Here is a 10320-nt window from a genome sequence, read left to right on the forward strand (position 1 = left end):
AAGTCTTTTAGTGATATTATTAGGACTCAAGTAATTCGGTCACTAAATGTATAACGTTGAAAGATCTCAGTAAAAATAAGAGAAGCGTCATAAAAATGTTATAAAAGAAACAGCATTGAGACACATATTGTAAATAAAGAATGATCACACAGATTTAAAAATCAAAGCATTGGAAGATTGTCTTAAATTTGGTTAAAATTGTATAGGAAAAACCCAAAAGATAACATAGTATTTCAAAACTCAGTTACAAAACTGACGCGTAAAAGTCGTACTAACACATAAGGTTCAGTGATCATGATTACAGAATAATAAATAACTTATATGACTAAGATTTGTCATTAAAACTAAGTATTATACATGTTAAGTTAATATTGTCAACATAAATGGCACTTTGTGCGAAAAATTAGGAAAATGACTAGTCTGGAGATATTCATAAAGCTTAGATTAAGCATCCCTAATTTTTAACTATTGATTAAAGGGAACTAGATACTAGCACCTAGTGACATAAAAGCTTTGTATGGCTTTTCAAACCAAATAACTGATTGGCTGTTACTTTTATGATACAACCATATCTATACAACTATATCACAAAATCCAGAACGCTAATCACAAGGCGATGTTCAAACACAAGGTATCGGATACACATTTAAGTTCGGACAGGTATCAAGAAAACAGTGTGGGCAACAATCAACACTCATTTCTGCAGATAATTTTCAGTAAATTATCGTTTTAATTGAAAGATAAATTTCATTCTCCCAAAACTTTAATTTTTGTTTGTCGATAATATATTCTTTCATTTTTAACTAATTTATACAATGTTCCTACTGTTCACTCAAATATATATATTATCAGCAAAGATAATTAGTTAAAATATGCAATTAGAATTATAAAGTACAGTTGGAATCCTTATTTTATGTTTGATTTCCAATTCAATCAAATAACTACCAGTTAGTTTATCTGGTATCAGCTTGAAAAACAGGCTTGCCTCTATAGGAACAGAATATAAAATGCTAGCTCATGGATATTTTATTTTTCTACGTTTATGAATGTGAAGAAAAAACACAACTGAAGCATAGTTAAGTGGCACTAACATCATTATTGACAAGTAAAAAAAAAAAGTGAAAACAATTATTTTTAGATTATTTAAATTAGATTATTTATGTGAAATCAATTACTTTAACTCTATGTGATAAATTAGATTATTTATGTGAAATCAATTACTTTAACTCTATGTGATAAATTAGATTATTTATGTGAAATCAATTACTTTAACTCTATGTGATAAATTAGATTATTTATGTGAAGGAGAAAATTGTTAGCAACATTCTCATCTTCAGAATCTCTTTTAAACTCTTTCAATTAAATGTTTGTGAGTTGAATATAAAAGTGAATTAAAAATTGAGTACGAGGTCGACATATTTCTAGAGGACGGAAGACAACACATTCAAGTATTATCAAAATATGTATTTCTTAATAAAACAATAGTAATACTTATACAAAGGAAAAATTTCAACAGAACAAACAACAAAAAAGGAGTGTACGTGGATGAACTCATTTGTCAAAATACAGGAGACTAGAAGACACTTGTTCAATTGTCTTTGTTAGCAAATGCAACACCTGAAAAGAGAGAATACACCCTATGTAACTGAGATAAGCCTAGTAAATATTTAGGAGAACAGACGACTGACTACTGTAACTTCACGCTGCTATAGAAATTATCTATGGTAATTACTAAAAAAATTAGAATAATAAATCATTTATTGCGACGTTACCCTAAGTTATCAATGATACCAAGCTATCTGATTTGATATCAGAAATTTTACTTGCAAGGTTTAATTATTTCATGATACTGAAAATAGTTAGCCTGCTGAAATAATCTTTTTTCTAATTGAGACTTTCATTATAAATTAATCATATACAAAAAATACGTCGTGAAAATCTTTTTGGTTGATTTCAAATTTACATTGTTGTGTTGTGTTTTTGGTTTAGGGAAATGGCTAGTGCTGTACGGGTAAAACACGCACCTCATGAGTGGAATGTTAATGTGAAGAAAAGAGAAGAAACAAGTGTGGTACATCTAGGCGAACCCGAATTTACTTAAGAACATTAATAACGATGGGATAGGTCCGCAGAAGTTGTAACAAGATGTTTATTATGAAGTAATTCTGAGTTCCCTGACTTTGTGTTCGAGAAAGAAAGGGAATGGACACAATGTAAAACACAGAGAGAAAACAATTTTTATTTGTATACTCAAAAACATAATCAAATAATGTGCACAGGACTAAGGACAATGCCTTTACTCTATACTTGACTTTCTAAACTCTCCTAACAGCTTGTGAAGATGTTTAATATGACTTAGTTAGTATTACGGGTTAAACTTTAGGGAAGTATTATTATTTACAAAGAAATAACAAAGTTCAACTAGTAAATCGATGATTTAAAACTAATTGAAAGAGAGAGCTAAATAAGAGATCATAGTCTTAGTATTATATATCAAAAGACTAATATCACTGTTGGCCACTACAATTGAAACATAAAGTAGATATTAACCTCGAGATATCACCAGATCTACCATTGAAGGAGACTGCTGACGACATCTTTGCACAACTTGCAGTATTACAGGACAGTCATTGATGGTTGTTGGCAATTCATTTGGGAACGTCACTCTCGATGTTATGGGTTTGACTTTCGGAGTTTATTGGTGGTGGTGTTCCAGTTTCCATAAAGACAGAGGCTCCCTGCTCTGTCTCGCTGATGTCTGGTGGGCTGTTGAGGTCGAAGCATCCTCAACATCATTGATGGTGATGGTGGTGGTACAGGCAATAAGGCAGATGTCTGGCTCTGGTCATTGATGGTGATGGTGTTGATCAACCTTCATTTATCTTCTTATTTTTCCATCCTTCAACCACCCCTCAAGCGAACCTTAAATCTGAGATCTTCCTTGGCTTTGTGATGTAGTGGTACTTGATGTCAGTAGACACTCCCTGATGGGACACCCAAGAAGAGGTTCCCAATGTCAATACGTCTGCTGTTTTTCCTTTTATCTGCAGATGTTATGGCAGTTGATAGCTGTCATGAGCTGTTGTATACTTGGCCCAACCAGCACAGAGATGGTGCTTGGCTGGCACTTAATGGGCAACACCCCTCTATCTGACAAGGTCTGAGATTCTTGAAGTGTGAATCAGTCTGACTGAGGCTGTTCTGCCCCTGAAGGCTAGAGTCAGCTTGACAACCAACTTAACATATTTTAATTTACCTTCCTAGTAATGAAGATAAAATCATACGATGTAGTGCATGCATTGTATGGCGAACATCACTTGATAGCTTGAAAAGCATGGATCACCATTTATTTTTAGTCAGTGATCCTAAAACGAGTACTGTATTGCTTTAAAATTTGGTGTATAGGACGACCTCTATTGTCAAGCATGTTTAGGATGTTACTTTTGTAAAGAAATTCTTAAAAGTTATGATTAAACTGTCCTAACCTGCACTTTGGGATAATCAATACAACCATAAGTGTTTTTTGTTGTTTTTTTTTTTTTTGCTCTTCAAAGGCTACAGTCAGCTTAATGCGGCATATCTTAATAAACATGTAATAAACAACTTTACGAACTTTTCATCACAGTTGAACTCCTTTTCGACTACAAAAAACAACAATAGCTAAATTCTAAGATAAGGTGATTTACTACAAAAACATGTTTACAAAATTAGTGTACGTTACAGAAACTAACTTTTTTTGATATAATATTAACAATATTTTAGTATGACGGATGAGATCAACACATTTCAAATAAAAAATGTCTTAATTAAATGTAACTGGTATGTGAAATGAATAACTTTTAGTTATGAAGAATCAAGACAAATGATACAAATATGTTATTGTAAAGCAGGTGGCACGATGTCAATGCATTTATTCAAAAAAGCAAACAAAAGTATAAGGAACAATGTAGCTTTGGTTAAATATGCTATTAACAGGAGAGTTCTTCCTGGAACTCTATCGTTGAACCTGTGTATAAGACGAGGGGTAAAATCAGGCATTGTATTAAGAGTAAAAAGTATGTCAAGCACAGTAGTAAAAGGTTATTTTCATGTTATGAATGAAAATACTTCATTTCATTTTGCAGTTTTGAAATTCCAGCTGCATAATTTCTAGAACCTCCTAAATGAATATCAAACTTTTTTCAAGTAAAACACTTGCTAAATGACCTCTCTGCAGAAGCTACTATTGCTGGAATTTTAATAGTATTCTTAAGCTAACACAAACATTTGGAAACAGGTCACCAAGTCTGTACTCTGTTAACATGTTCAGCAGATCTAATGGCTTTAACTGTGCATTTCCAAAATTTGCTTTATGTACTGAGGGTAAATGTTGCATTTCTTTTCCAAAATCATCACCGTTAAGGTCAGGTGGATATTGCTCTGATAAAGATAACGCTTTTCTCTCCACATCACTTTCAGACATGGTGAGATATTTCCACAAGAAATCAAAATTTTCAGCCAACCACTTAACAGCATTGAAGCTGACAGTTAATCCTGCTATAACATTGTTTACCAAAACGTAAAACACACACTTTCTGAAGTAGGCCTCTTCTGGCGTATCATCTGTGTCATTCATTTCCTCCAAGTTAGCATCAGGTGTACTGTCATCATGTGACCTGGCCCTCTTGAGCCTAACTCCACCACATCTATGGGAGAGTTCTATTTCTATCTTAGGTTTGACGCAACCAATTTGGCTTCATTCCACATGCATTTCCAGTTGTTTTGAAGTTTTGTCTGATCTGTGAGGAGAGTTTCTATGTTCGTTACTTCAGCATCCAGTGTGGCATCTTTGGCTTGGATGACCTTGTTGCAATTATCTATGGCAGCTAATATTTTGTACCAGACAGCTGACATTAACACACAGGCAAAAGATGTCACATATAATAAAACTCCATGGACTTCATTTCTTGTTTTGGCCGTCAAATTTTGTTCTGGGAGGTCTCCAGTGCTAATTTAATGCCAGGCAAGTGAGCTGCAAAAGGCTTTACACATTCAACACGATCTGACCATCTTGTTTCAGACGCACCATGAAGCGTTTTGTAGTAATTCCCACCGCTTAGGACTGGAATTGAACAAGTGGTACACAGTCTGAATTGTTCCAAAAAAAGTTATTGCTTCAGGTGTGCATTCAGCAGCATCATTTCTACATAAGTTGAGTGGGTGACAACCGCAAGGTGAAAAAATGGCTGTAGAGCATTGTGCACCTTTGTATTTTCCAGCTATATTTGCCACATTATCATATGTATACCAGCACTACATTAATAAGAAGCGTTTCACAGAAGTGGAAGTGTCACCCGCGCGCGAAATAGGCCGGCCGGAATTCGAACTTAAGCAAGGTCTTTAGGTAGACAAGGCACCATGTAAGTTTAAAGGAAATAGTTATTCGTTCAAAAAATGCCGTTCGGAAACGAGTGTGACGACGACGAAGCCGACAGCGGATAGTAATGGCTTCCCCATTAAATCATACTGATGCAATGATGCTATGATGAAAGCAAATAATATTATTCATTATACCTCTACATTTCCCAACACTACATAATATTATGGTTCATAATTTCAACGAATTGCAGATATATAAAACTGTAGGCTCACACAAAATGTGAATGGTAGTCTTCAATATATGCAAACATCTTCTGAGATTCCAGGAAATTCATGGTCCCCCTTTGGACCCTCGGGCCCGAGTACGAGGTACCCCCTGCACTCCTCTCACATTTCGGACAAAATCGAACAAAAGCGGTGCGGGAAATGTGCCCATCTCAGACTGGCTCCATGGCTTCCCCATTAAATCATACTGATGCAGTGAGGCTATGATAAAAGCAAATAATATTATTCATTATACCTCTACATTTACCTGGCTTCCTAACTAGCCTTAAAGTCGATTAAATAATTCACATGCTTGTTCAGACTAAGTTCCAGTCTGACAAACAAAAAATGGCAGAATGTTTAAAACTGTTTATCCCAGTGGGTTCGGTCCCTATCACATTCAGCAAGTTGAAATATTATCTTTCTTTTGGTTAAAATAATCCAATAGCAAATGTCAGAGGATATTATTTTGATTTTTTGAAAATTGGCACGTGGTCTTCAGTTTTTTACTTATATACCATAAAGTAAAAATCTTTGTTGCTACAAATTTAGTTTAACTCGGGAATATGTACAGAATACGTTTGAAAAAAAGTAGGATGTATATAGCGGTAGAAGAAAATCTAAAATGGGCAGTTCGGATTGAAAACTTATTGAAATATTTCTTCTTGAAAATTAAGAAATTATAACGCATATAATGTTAAAATTTGAATTACAATCTACGTTTCGATACCAAGATTATTGATATTTTTGATAATAAAAATGTTTAACTAAAAGTTAGTAACATGCACACTTTGACCACCTTCTGCTCTAAGGGTTAATGGACTAACTAACTGGAGATCAAGATGAGGTTTGGTTCAGCTTGAGCCAAGAGGCTTCTGTGTTGTTGGCATATACCAAAGCCACACTTTGGTACATTTATTCCTTCACAGTTTTATTGCAGTACCTCGTCTGTTACATAATGGGTGGAAAACAGCCTACTTCGTGAGTGGGATATATAATTGCATAACATGACACTGATATATTAGACTTTGAGGTAAACCACAAAACAACACTTGTGTGCATAGTGGTACTGTGAATTTTTTCCCACATGTACTCATGCAGTCTACTGTTCCTAGGGTCGATCTGGTCAACAATCAATAACACTACTGTAAAACACCATTTCACTGGTTATAGAGCTAATTTTGTATTAATATAGTCCAGGAACACACACAAGTTTTCAGAACACCAATTTGTTTATATGTCGATAGGGTGAGGTCTGGACTATTAATGACTTCTCCTGTGTGCTTGAGAAATTTATTGATATTTCAGCAAATCAATAAGGAAAGAGGTTCATATTTTTTATTCTCTCTTGTGTAATTTATTGTTTGTGTTTCTAATTGGTTGGAAACTATAGAAGCCTATTATTGAAGTTGTAAATTATGAAAGGGAGAAATTGGAGTTCAGATGCAACACATGACACAGAAAAATGAAGACTGAGATTTGTTTTAATATTTCTTATTGAAAATAAAAAATTAAAACTTAGTTAATATCTAGATTTGAACTATAATTTACATTTTCATGCCAAGTGTATTGACATACATTGAAAATAAAGTTATTTAATCAAATTTTGGATGTAAGACTATTATAGTTCATGACATTTACGAAATAATGCTATATTTTTGAATAACTGAGTTATCAGAACGAATGAAATAGATACTAGTTACAAAGAGAAACATGAAATGAACAATCTCTATTCATATCACATTTACCACAAACAATGTATGCATGCTCTTGACTTACTGACATGGGATGATTGCTTTTACTGGATGTTCTACATTTAACAGCTCAGGCCGAATTCACGTATCACACTGGCTAAGTCCAATGTTCCTTACTTCATAAGAAACATCGTATTTATCCAAAGTGACTACAGCTTCTCGCGTGGATGGTCACTCTAATTCCAAAATAGGTGAGGCTCTATCCACGAGATATCACCTGAACAACCACTGAAGGACAATGTTGTCCATATCCTTGCATATAATGCAGTATTGCAGCAAAACAGGTATTATTTTCTTGAGAATAACAAAGTAATAAAGGTAATTAGAATGAACCAACTTAACAACTTTCTGAAACACATATTATGTGAAGCCTGGTGATAAACACAATAAAAAATAAATTCCGAATAAATATCATACTAATACAAGAAGATAAAAATACATGGAATTTTTATACACCACAGAGGTACACAGCACCTGAACACATATGTCATAGAATCATTCACTGTGTATATGACTTACATGTCACTTTCCTGGATGGAAATACTTCTTGATTATGTTGAATACTGTTTCTACCACTGCCATTTGTGTTCATGGACTCTTACTGTTCACAAGATCCAAACTTTACTAACCCTGGCAGGAGTACAAACTACTGAAGGTTTCTTTCTGGATGGTCCTAGTCCCCAAGTTGATCCACATTCCTTTTGTTTTTCAATGCCATTAATTACAAAAAATATATACCTGTCTTAGAAATCCTAAATCATCAATCTGAACACAGCTTTACGGGCACATACCATTCCCAAAAGTGACCAAAGTTTTGGTGACATTACACTATCGAGAAAATGCCAATGTCAACATTTAGTTCTAAATACAGTGCCACCATAATCATATATTCGTTGTGGTCGTCACGTGATTTGTATATTGAAAATCGCTTTAATGTAATGTACTCACCTCCAGTTCTGTATTACAAAAACTTATGTGGATTTAGAATTTCCTTTTTGGGCCAAAAATATAATAAAAAAATTTGAGGGTTAGAAACTTGGCAATGCTTTTCAGTTTTCTTTTAAAAATTTTATGACACATTTTGTATCAAATATATATTTAAAATCACGAAATTTTCCCTATATTGTTATTTCAATTATGACTTCAGTGGAAAGAAAGTAATGATGTTTTAAAAACATAATAAATGAAAGGCCCTTACTTGAACAATTTGGAAAACTGCTGGGCTAGAGAGAAATAATGAATCTTTATTGAATATATTGGCACATCCATAAACATGGAATAAACAGATCCCTATAATATTTTTAGTCTACTTAAGAGGGTCCTGTTTTTATTACATGGAACATGACCTGACATTAAGTTACTAATTATGCATTGGATGATGATTATAGAGTAAAAACTATGCAAAGAATGCAAGTAGCATTGAAGATAGTGAATGAGCATTTGGCACAAGCAGCAAGAAAGAGTGAATAAAAGGCAAATGATATAATAGTGTTAATAAGTTAGGAGATAAAGTGTACTTGTATATTAATTTCCAAACTTAACAATTCTTTTGGAGCTTTATTATATTGCTTAAAGTAACTTACTATAATGACTGAATATTACTATTTTTGGGTCACTCTAGATCCACACCTTACGTGCTAGGCTCATATAACAAACCTTTATTACCAGCTTAATGTTTACATGATGTTACAGGTTCCATTTGTGGTGCTGGTAGATCAGTTTTATTTTCTATCTACTACTACCACTACTTTATTAGATCATAGCAATGCATCCTCCTCCATTTTCATTAATTTTATTTTGTCCAGTCTGACACTTTTCATAACTGCTTGGGGACTCTGAAGTGCACTCCAGTCTATGCCTTGCAAATTATCACTTCTGAACTCATATATCATTTGTGCCATGACTTTCTCTGGAAAATGTATGAGTTCTCTTTGTTGCACATTACTGGTATGTATATCTTCTTGTTTCTGAAGAGTTTTATTTATCTGAATTTGTGCTGATAGCGTCAATAACTGCTTCCAATGTAGTTAATGTGTGTACAAACATTCTAAGCTATATTTACCTTCAACCGACCAGATAACTAGAACTTCTGTTTTGAAACGTTTTTGGTGTACAAACCTTGAATGGACCTGAAACGATCGTTTTTGTGCTCCTTCGACATCAGCAGCCTGTTTACTAATGTACCCCTGAAAGAAACCATCAAACTTTATGCAGATAGTTTGTATGGTGGAGAAGTTCAGTGCCCTCCAATACCTAAGGACCTGTTTATTGAACTGATGAATACTGCGACACGTTCAGTGGAATTTAGCTTTTATGATATCATGTATCAACAGATCGACGGAGTCGCCATGGGTTCTCCTTTTGAACCTGCCTTAACCAATATTTTCGTTGGTTTCCATGAAAAAGAACTATTCAACAAAGTTACCAGACCTGCTGTTTACTTCTGCTATGCAGACGACACATTAGCCATTTTTAAAACTGAACAGGAATGTGAGTGTTTCTTACAAGACCTTAACTCGTTGCACTCGGCTCTCAAATTTACTTTCAAAAAGGATCAACATAACTCTTTACCGTTCCTAGACGTTTTAGTTGAAAGAGATGACTTTCGTTTTCTCACCAGTATATATAGAAAACCTACCTTTACAGGACAATACACACGATGGGATTCTTTCAGTCCTAAAAGTCGCAAAACGAACCTTATTGCTACTTTAGTCCATCGGGCTCTAGTTATCTGTTCAAATTCTAAACTAGATTTCGAATTGAAGACAATTAAAACTATTTTACTAGAAAATGGGTATCCAGAAATGGTCATCAATCAAATTACTTCAAGGAAAATTGCGAGCTTCTCAAGTGGCCCAAAATTGGGTCATAACAAGTGTCCTGTTTACCTAAAACTGCCATGGATTGGTAACCTTTCAACAAAATTTGAAAAACAATTGAAAAC

The 10320-nt window shown here is 34.1% G+C and overlaps 1 protein-coding gene across 5 annotated transcripts in view; it reads right to left on the minus strand.

The window, feature by feature from the left end:
- Positions 1-1449: 1449 nt before the first annotated feature.
- Positions 1450-10320, minus strand: part of LOC111086600 — a 64050-nt gene continuing 55179 nt past the window's right edge. For 2 of the 5 annotated variants that reach the window (XR_002611348.1, XR_002611346.1), the window contains 2 exons: positions 7402-8074; positions 1534-1617 (listed from right to left, as the gene is read on the minus strand). Coding sequence is in view for 2 of the 5 variants with exons in the window: in XM_022390086.1 (XP_022245794.1) it covers positions 1552-1617 (66 nt within the window). In the remaining 3 variants the exon portion in view is untranslated. The other 3 variants (XR_002611347.1, XM_022390086.1, XM_022390087.1) reach the window with 3 other exon arrangements.

The sequence above is a fragment of the Limulus polyphemus genome, unplaced genomic scaffold (assembly GCF_000517525.1).
Source record: "Limulus polyphemus unplaced genomic scaffold, Limulus_polyphemus-2.1.2 Scaffold1242, whole genome shotgun sequence".
In the NCBI taxonomy this organism is placed as follows: Eukaryota; Metazoa; Arthropoda; class Merostomata; order Xiphosura; family Limulidae; genus Limulus; species Limulus polyphemus.